The sequence below is a fragment of the Drosophila navojoa genome, chromosome X, assembly GCF_054131105.1.
Source record: "Drosophila navojoa isolate 15081-1374.11 chromosome X, UAZ_NAV_1.0, whole genome shotgun sequence".
Taxonomy (NCBI): domain Eukaryota; kingdom Metazoa; phylum Arthropoda; class Insecta; order Diptera; family Drosophilidae; genus Drosophila; species Drosophila navojoa.
The window spans coordinates 17,513,207-17,521,924 of record NC_142895.1 but is presented as its reverse complement, the minus strand read 5'-3'; the positions used below and the strand labels follow the sequence as shown (position 1 = coordinate 17,521,924).

At 43.0% G+C, this 8,718-nt stretch overlaps 1 protein-coding gene across 1 annotated transcript; it reads left to right on the top strand.

Moving 5' to 3' along the window:
* Window positions 1–1,129, top strand: LOC108656004 (uncharacterized). Its single transcript, XM_030389881.2, has 2 exons — window positions 1–180; window positions 240–1,129. The coding sequence occupies exon 2, from the start codon at window positions 250–252 to the stop codon at window positions 766–768; it is 519 nt and encodes a 172-aa protein (XP_030245741.1). The 5' UTR covers window positions 1–180; window positions 240–249; the 3' UTR covers window positions 769–1,129.
* Window positions 1,130–8,718: the final 7,589 nt, after the last annotated feature.

Sequence of the window (8,718 nt, the reverse complement as noted above, 5' to 3'; positions counted from 1 at the left end):
ATTTCAGGCTCATTCGGTTCCCATTCAAAGTACAGATCACATGTGAAACCAAAAAATTATTTTTTCTGAAAAGTAGAAAAAACCTTCACAAATTCTGGTTCAAGACAGATTGAAAAATAGACAAATATATTATTGAATTTTTTTCATTTTGAAATTGCAACAGTGAACTCTTAAATTCAGGTAAATATTGCGATTGCTTCAAATTGTGTTTCATTGATTGTGCCTCTGTCCCGGTTAAGGATTCAAATCATGCAGCGCTCATCGATAAGGCTCGTTGGAGGCTTGTACTTGCGGGCAGATGCATCACGAATGCTGTTCAAACGACACATTGCATTCACCCCGAAGAAGGGATTCTCTAAGAGCAGCGGAGCAAACAAAAACAAAATGGGATCGGGACAAAATGTTGGTGGTACGACCAATCGCATGGAGACCAGCACTGTGGAAGCTTTCAAGAGGGACATGGCGAAGCCGCGGCGCTTAGTGCGTGAGGACAACATGTGGAGCGACCCACAGCATATGGATACGAGATGGCTGCGTCCGCGCGATCCCCGACGCTATAAGCCCGACTTTGGCCAGACCGAGCCGCACACGTTGCGCGAACAGTTTATGCGGAGCCCGGACGAGCGCACACGCAACGCGATGGGACGCGACTGGGAGGTGGCGATGCGGGTTGCGGCCACCAGGAGGCGGCAGGCAGCCAATGTCAAGCCAGATCAGGATATGGTTTACATGAGGTCTAAACAGGAACTGGGTCCGCCGCAGGAGTAGGCAAATGAGTATGTGGATGCGTACGAAAACAGCTATTGGACCTGAAATTGCCTAGATCGTTGTCCATATGTTTCGATTCACCGCTTCCCCCACACCATATCATATTCCTCGGACAAAGCCCCATCAACACGTGTAATCATAATTGGTTAATAACGATTGGGTTGATGAAACCGTAAATGACCTCAACAAATTTCGACTTAAGCATGCTCTCTCGTAGCACCCAAACACACGTCTCACACCTGCAATTAGATACAAGAATCCATTAACTCATGGTGCACTGTCGTGCATCGAAAATCCGACCACTCCAATCAATGAATCGAATCAAGTTTTGCAAAGATTGTTTCAGAGCCAAGAATTTGAACGGAACAACGCCTATGTAATGCGGACGCAAAGTGGCGAAAGCCCAGAATGTAGATAGGTAGTAAGTTTTTCATTTATTTGGACCCCAACATGTGAAGCTGTATGCGATGGTCAGCTCTTCAATACAACATTGATCTGGTACATAACTTTGAATTCCACAGCAAGTGGAATTTGATTAAATTAAATAAGTCTCAATTAATTAAGCGAATAATTAAGCATAATTATTTTTTAGATCCGAATAATATTACATGCCGTTGAGCATTGAATTAGATCGAAATTAATATAAGTATGTGAAATATAAGAATTTGTTAATACATTTTTGCAAATTTTATAACTCTAATGAATTGTTTGTTGTGAAATTGCGAGGAAAGGGAGCGGTTGGTAGATGAAGTACGTATGTATATGCATATAGATATACTTGATCTGGATGAAGAGATGGAGTAGGACTAGAGTCCTCTAGTACGCCTGTCTATTGTCCGACCCTCCGTCCGTCTGCTTGACCAGTAATCTATTTATCCTTCCGTCCGCTCATGCATTCATCCGTCAATATTTCTCTAAACTTGTGCGGCCGCCCGTGTTTTTATGAATCCCTATGAAATTCAGCATTTGAAATACATATACATATTATTCGTGTATTTAATTTGCAGTACACGTCATATTATTTTATTGCGATAGCTCATTCCGGTTGACTGTTATCGATATCTATCGGAAAATCTTGTCGTTTTATATTTGTCAAACCTTGAAGTTTCTTCTTCGAGTCCTCGAGTTTTGCGGATTCTAACACACCTTGCTCCTAGTAACATGCAAATTTACTAAAGAATATTGCATATAGAAGCGGCTTGGGGTAGTCAGAACTCCAGAGCAATAGGATCTTCAACAGTAATATAATCTTACTTGTTGCCTCGAGCACACATTGGATATAAGTGGGAGTTAATGGCTGATGGACTTCGCCGAAAAGAAATGGGTAGAATTGAAATATATCCATACAAATGGTATATTTAATTGGGATATAGTAATAAAGGTATTCCCTATGCCATTTTAGATATTCAAATATTGAATTTGTATCGCTCACATTCCAGGCAGCTAAAGAGACGCAGAGACATTTGCGTCTTTGGCTATTTTGTTGCTGCAGCAAGCGCTCTGGCAGTCGGCAAGAAATATGGCAACACCTTCGCTACGGACATTAATTTTTACTGCTTTTGGGTTTTCAATTTGCCAAAGAAGCCACGTGAACGACAACAGCAGAGGCAGCAGCAGGGACAGACAGTGGCAGCAGAGACAAGGCGAGGGACTGCGGCATTTAACGCCGCATAGAAAATCAAACGCAAAAGGTCGAAAGACAAAGGCATGGAGTTGGAATTGGAGCGCCTTGTGATATATATGTATATGTATATATGCATACCCCATGCCCGTTAGATGGGATTGGAGGTGGGGATTGTCCCAGTCAGTAACCCTTTATCGAGACGCGCAGCATGGGGCAAGTGTTGATTTAGGGTTGCAAACAGAAATTATGATAATGCCTGTGAAAACAACAGAACAGAGGAGGAGCTGGAATAGTAAGAGCAGGGACCTGGACCGGGACTGTGGGGACGGGGTCGGGGTCGGGGCCAGGACGGGTGTAATGAAACCCAAGCGAAAGAAAATATATTAAATGATATTGAGAGGAACTAATTTTCATTAAAAGGATTAAAAAGCATTTGGCAGCGAGCGAGGCGGGCACAGACAACCGCGATGCGGGCTGGTTATGAATTAACATAAAAATCATAAAAATATGACACTATGCGACGCGTCGGCCATCAGCATCAGCATCAGTACGATTATCATTATCATCATCATCATCATCGTCATCTTCATCGTCAGCTATATCATTATCATGTTTGGCAGGCGGGATGCTCATAATGAGCAGAGCTTCGAGGCGACCCGCAACACCGGCTAAATGGATATGGCAGCAACGGCAGCCACAATCTCCACTGAATGGGCGTGGCAGGCAGGTGGCAGCGGCAGTGGCAGCTGGCAGTGAATGGGTGGGTGGATTTGGGTGGTCTGCACATCGGCCACATTGATGGCAACGCGCGACAATCAACACGAGGCGCGCTGATAGCGTCGCGGCAGCGCGCGCGCGCCACATTTGGGTTTGGGAGGATTAGTAATGGCATCGCATGCCATGGATTGGGTTAAAAGGTGGGCCAGAGCATGCTAAGCATTATGCTGCCGCTGCCGCTGCTGCTGCTGCTGCTGCTGCTGCTGATGCTGCCCAAACGTCGTCCGAAACATTGTTTGCTCTCGCTCTATCTCTTGTGCTTGGGCCTGCGGCTGCCACTGCGGCTGCCAATGCCAACGCCAATGCTTACGAGTTGGGATATATGAAGCGCCCACACCATGCCGGGCCTTAGCCACTTAGTAACTCACCCGCAGTTTATTATTTTCAAAATATTTAAATTTTTTGGTAATAAGCGAAAAATGGTTTTAATATAAGCAAATGGCTGCGGATAGCAGGAGGCAAACGATGTGCCTGACTGCGACGTTGTTGTCCTTAATCCACCTGGTTGGTGCCATTGAGGGCGCGTCGGTAGTGCGTGGGCTAAAACGACGACCGCTGTATCGATATGTACGGCTGAATTCACTATGGGTGTGCAAAAGAGAAAGATAGAGATAGATAATGTATTATAAGTTCAGCTAAAGCCGTGTTGGAGGCTGACTGAGCTGCCTCTACCGCAAATCGTAATATTTTTGGTGGATTTTTTCATTGGTCTCGCTAAACTCTCAGATGTTGGCTATTTCTGTTATATATTTGACATATGAATTGAACTCGTGTCTTTTCCCTTTGAATAAGCATAGATTCTTGTATCGATAAATATCGATATTGTAGCCAAAATTATTTCATAAATTGATTTTAATTCAAGCCGACGCTGATTCTCAAGCTACAAGATAAACTTCAATAAAGGAGAGAGAGGGGCCGAGAGAGAGTGAGAGAGAGAGTGAGTGAGAGAGAGAGAGAGAGAGAGAGAAGTTTAAAGATGTAACGCTGCTGAGCTGTTTCACTTCTTATTGAGAGAGGCTCTTGAGCCTTGAGGCTGATGTGAGTTCATTAATTGTTGGTCCACAAGAATGACGACTTCAATGTACAGGGTTACCCATACTAGACGGATCCATTTTGGCAACTCTACAAGTTGGCGCATATCCGAGGGACCCACGCTTTTATTTAAGTCAAAGAAAACACTATTTTGTTCATGTTGATAATAAAAATCATTTTATTTCTTGCAAGTACATTTTTTGACATATTTCTCTGCATATGATAGCTCTCAAAGGGGCGCCTTGATCCTGTATGGCACCTGTATCAAGAGATGTAATTATTCAAAACCTTACCTAAAAATATGAAAAAATAATATCAAATTTCATTTATTAATATGATCAAAGCGCTGATATGCCTCTATTCAAACAACTGCAAGAGTACCCTAAAGTTCTTTACTAGAATCGCAGCAGTTTTAATATTAATATGACATATAAGCATCTATATAAAATAATATAATAAAATATATAATATAATATAATATAATATAATATAATATAATATAATATAATATAATATAATATAATATAATATAATATTAAATAATATATAATATATCCGTCACGAGCCCTTGTATAATATTGGCCTTTGTGGCAACTTGCCTTAGTTCGAATGCAACAACTTTTGATGGCAGCTGAAGTCTGAAGTCTGAAGTCTAGCGAGTCGTAGATGCCTAAACAACAAGCGACCGTTTGGCAGGTTGCTTAAGTTTTTAGCGAGACAATTGTGCCCTGCCTTGTGTCTTGCCGGGCTGCCCATCCAGCGAATGCCCATGCCCGAGTGAAATTAGCCAAAAGTAATCCTTTAAGTTTAGTGCGGCAAGAATTGCACACAATTGTTGGGGCGGGGCGGGGTGGAGCAGGCAAAGGCAAAGGCAGAGGCAGAGGCAGCACAGCACAGCCCAGCCAGACAGACAGACAGAATTGCTGGCGGAGGTTGAGACTGAATTGGACCAACTGGACGAGAAGGCGCCTCCGCACTGCTCCCACTGCCGTCCGTAACATTGTCAGCCACGTTGATGACATTGTGCAAAATTTTGTAGCTGTCGTCGTAGTCGTCGTCGTTGTGCTCGTTGTCGTTGTTGCTGGCTGCGCCATCTTCAGCCGCCTGGCTATAAAACTTTTATAGTAAAAAGTAAATGCCACAAATGAGCAATCGAAAATTTCGCATTATAATGCAAACTGTGTGCATTTTTCGGGTTATTGTAGTCTACTTTTCGGGCTAGAGACAAACGCATACCACGAGAATGCGACACGGACACGACAGCCATCGTCCTGCTGCTGCTGCTGCTGCTACTGCTGCTCCTGCTGCTGCTGCTGCTGCTCTTGCTGCTGCTGCTCTGCCACTTCATCCATGGCAGTCGTCATGGTCGCCTTTACCGTTTGCCAGCGCCTAGCGCCTGGCATTCATTTGCGTTGCTTTCTCTCTCCGTGCGTCCGTCCGTCCGTCTATCGTCGTTGTCGTCGTCTCTGCTCTTCTTTTGCCTCTATTAATAATAATAGAATTTTTGGAAATTTTGCAGCAGCTCTGTGAAAGGAAAAGGAAGTTCGCCTCGCGATTTTTGCATTTGATGACAACGAACGGGTTGGTTAGTTGGCGAAAACCACTGCCAATGGCGTCCCCATCTTGCCCCACCTGCTCGACATTTCCCTTTGACTGTATTACATAATTCAGCAGAGTTGACCGCCCCGCCTCGTCATGTCGCCCCCCCTCCGCCCCCTGTCAGATGCAATGACAATAATGCTAATAATGTTGATAATCCTCATACTTAATACTTGCAAATGCATAAAATACTCGTATACCGCCCCTGAATTGTTCTCGCTTATAGCTAATAGACCCGTAGGTACGTAGCATACAGCATACAGCATACAGCATACAGCATACAGCATACAGCATACAGCATACAGCATACAGCATACAGCATACAGCATACAGCATACAGCATACAGCATACAGCATACAGCATACAGCATACAGCATACAGCATACAGCATACAGCATACAGCATACAGCATACAGCATACAGCATACAGCATACAGCATACAGCATACAGCATACAGCATACAGCATACAGCATACAGCATACAGCATACAGCATACAGCATACAGCATACAGCATACAGCATACAGCATACAGCATACAGCATACAGCATACAGCATACAGCATACAGCATACAGCATACAGCATACAGCATACAGCATACAGCATACAGCATACAGCATACAGCATACAGCATACAGCATACAGCATACAGCATACAGCATACAGCATACAGCATACAGCATACAGCATACAGCATACAGCATACAGCATACAGCATACAGCATACAGCATACAGCATACAGCATACAGCATACAGCATACAGCATACAGCATACAGCATACAGCATACAGCATACAGCATACAGCATACAGCATACAGCATACAGCATACAGCATACAGCATACAGCATACAGCATTCGTTGGTCGGGGATGGGGTATATATAGCTTTAATCAACGATCATCGGATGAGTGACTACCGTATTTCTCTAGAGACAAATTCCTATGCTTTTGAATTTGGCGAGCATTGCAAGCGAGTATTATGAAGTCAGTGCTCCTCGATTTCAATATTCCTCTTTGTTTATGCCGTCTGCTTTGCACATTGAATTCAACTCTATCTCAGCTTCAATCAGATTCAAACTCTCCCTTAGTACATCGTTTCGATAACGATTTCTCTTTCGACTATTTGTCGATTAAATTTTCAAAGTTTTTGTCGTCTCATACCTCATGTTCAGCCATAAAAATGCCAAAAGCTCATTGACTTATGGGCCAAGGCTTGTCTCTAATTGCAGACGCCCCCTCACCCAACTATGCTCGAGTCAAGCAGCTGGCCAAGTATTGGAGCAGGAGCTGGAGCAGGTGGGGCCATCGGCAGAGAGAGATAATGCCCTTGGCTGGGGCATATTAAAATTGGATTTCCAAAAAATATGTATGCATATACTTGGACTTATTATTATTATTATTATTACTACTATATCTATCTATATGCTTATAAATTAGCATTTTGGGCGGCTGTCCGGGCGTTCGCCTCGGAATGCGTTATTAATGGCAAATTAAAAGCAATAAAAAACAGATGTGCTTAACGTAGCACATTTTACGCGGCACAGGCCACGCCCAGCTCCGCCTCCAGCTCCAAGTGGCGATGCAAGTGAGGAGTGGGGGAAGGCGGAGAGTTGGGGGGATGGCTGGGCTCTTGGAGCTGGGTTACAGCTCATCAGCTGTGGGCCGCGCACCTTTAGTCAAGAAGTTGGCGTCGTTGTCGTTATGAAAATGACTTTGCTCTTTGCTGTTTTGGCCTGGCCAAAAGGTGGGGTTTTCTATACACACACACACACACACACAGACACACATACACACACTTGTGCAAAAAAGTTTTGCATTCGAAATTTGTTGGTCTGTTGCGCTGCGCTGCCGTTGGCTTATGCAGTTTATCATTTGCTCTCCATCCAGGTGGGTAATTTTAATTTTAAGCTTGAGTAATGACAATATTTACTTCCACTTAAGCGACAACGTCACACGCTTTAATGGCATTTTGATTTGAGCTGTTGTTGTTGAAATTGTTGTTCCACTTCTTCCTGCCTTTACCTTTGCCATTTTACTTTCTTTTTTTTTCTGTTTTGGCTGCTAGACGCCAACAGCTGCTGACAGTTGCTCCATGTCTGAACATTTACCAGAAACAGCAAAAAATATCAGTTTTTTGTTTTTGTTTTGGGTTTTACTGTATCCTTCAGCCTAACTAAAGGCTAATGGCTTCTAATTTCATGCGACATTATGGTAAAAACTCCCCTCTCTGGGGAGGGGGATGACTTATTGTAATTTATGTAGATCATTGAAAAAACGAAACAAATTAGTTGATAGAGGTTGATCCAATTATTGGATGGGAGAGATGTGATAGAGAGAAAGATAGATATGTGGAATGAGGGAGACAGTGAAAGCTCGACAATCGGAGGATAAGAGATTGGGTCGAGAAGGTTAAAGAGAGAGAAAGAGAGAGATAGAGAGAGAGAGAGACAGAAGGAGAGAGAGTGAGTGTTAAAGAGAGAGAAAAAGATATGAGCATGTATATAGAGAGACAGATAGACGAAGACAGTCAGATAGATAGATAGATAGAAGAGAGAGAGAGAAATATATATATAAGAGAGCCTGAGAGCGAGATACAGAGACAGATAGATACAGAGAGACAAAGGAAGATAGCAATAGAGAGATAGAGAAATGCTGAGAGGGTGACTAAATAAGATAGAGCGAGAGAGATCGATGGAGAGAAATATCATGAAACGCGCAGACAGCGTGAGTAAAAGGAAAACAAGTGAGAAACACATTAATTTGGATATGTTACATAACCAACGCATTTAGTCTTTTAAGTTTAATAAGTATCTTGAATCATAGTCTGCCATGAGACTAAACTCAATACAAACGTATACGTCTATATGTATATATATATATATATATATATATATATATATACATTCATTGCTAA

What these genes read in the sequence shown, in the direction of transcription:
- LOC108656004 (XM_030389881.2), top strand. Translation starts at nt 250, where the DNA reads ATGCAGCGCTCATCGATAAGGCTCGTTGGAGGCTTGTACTTGCGGGCA.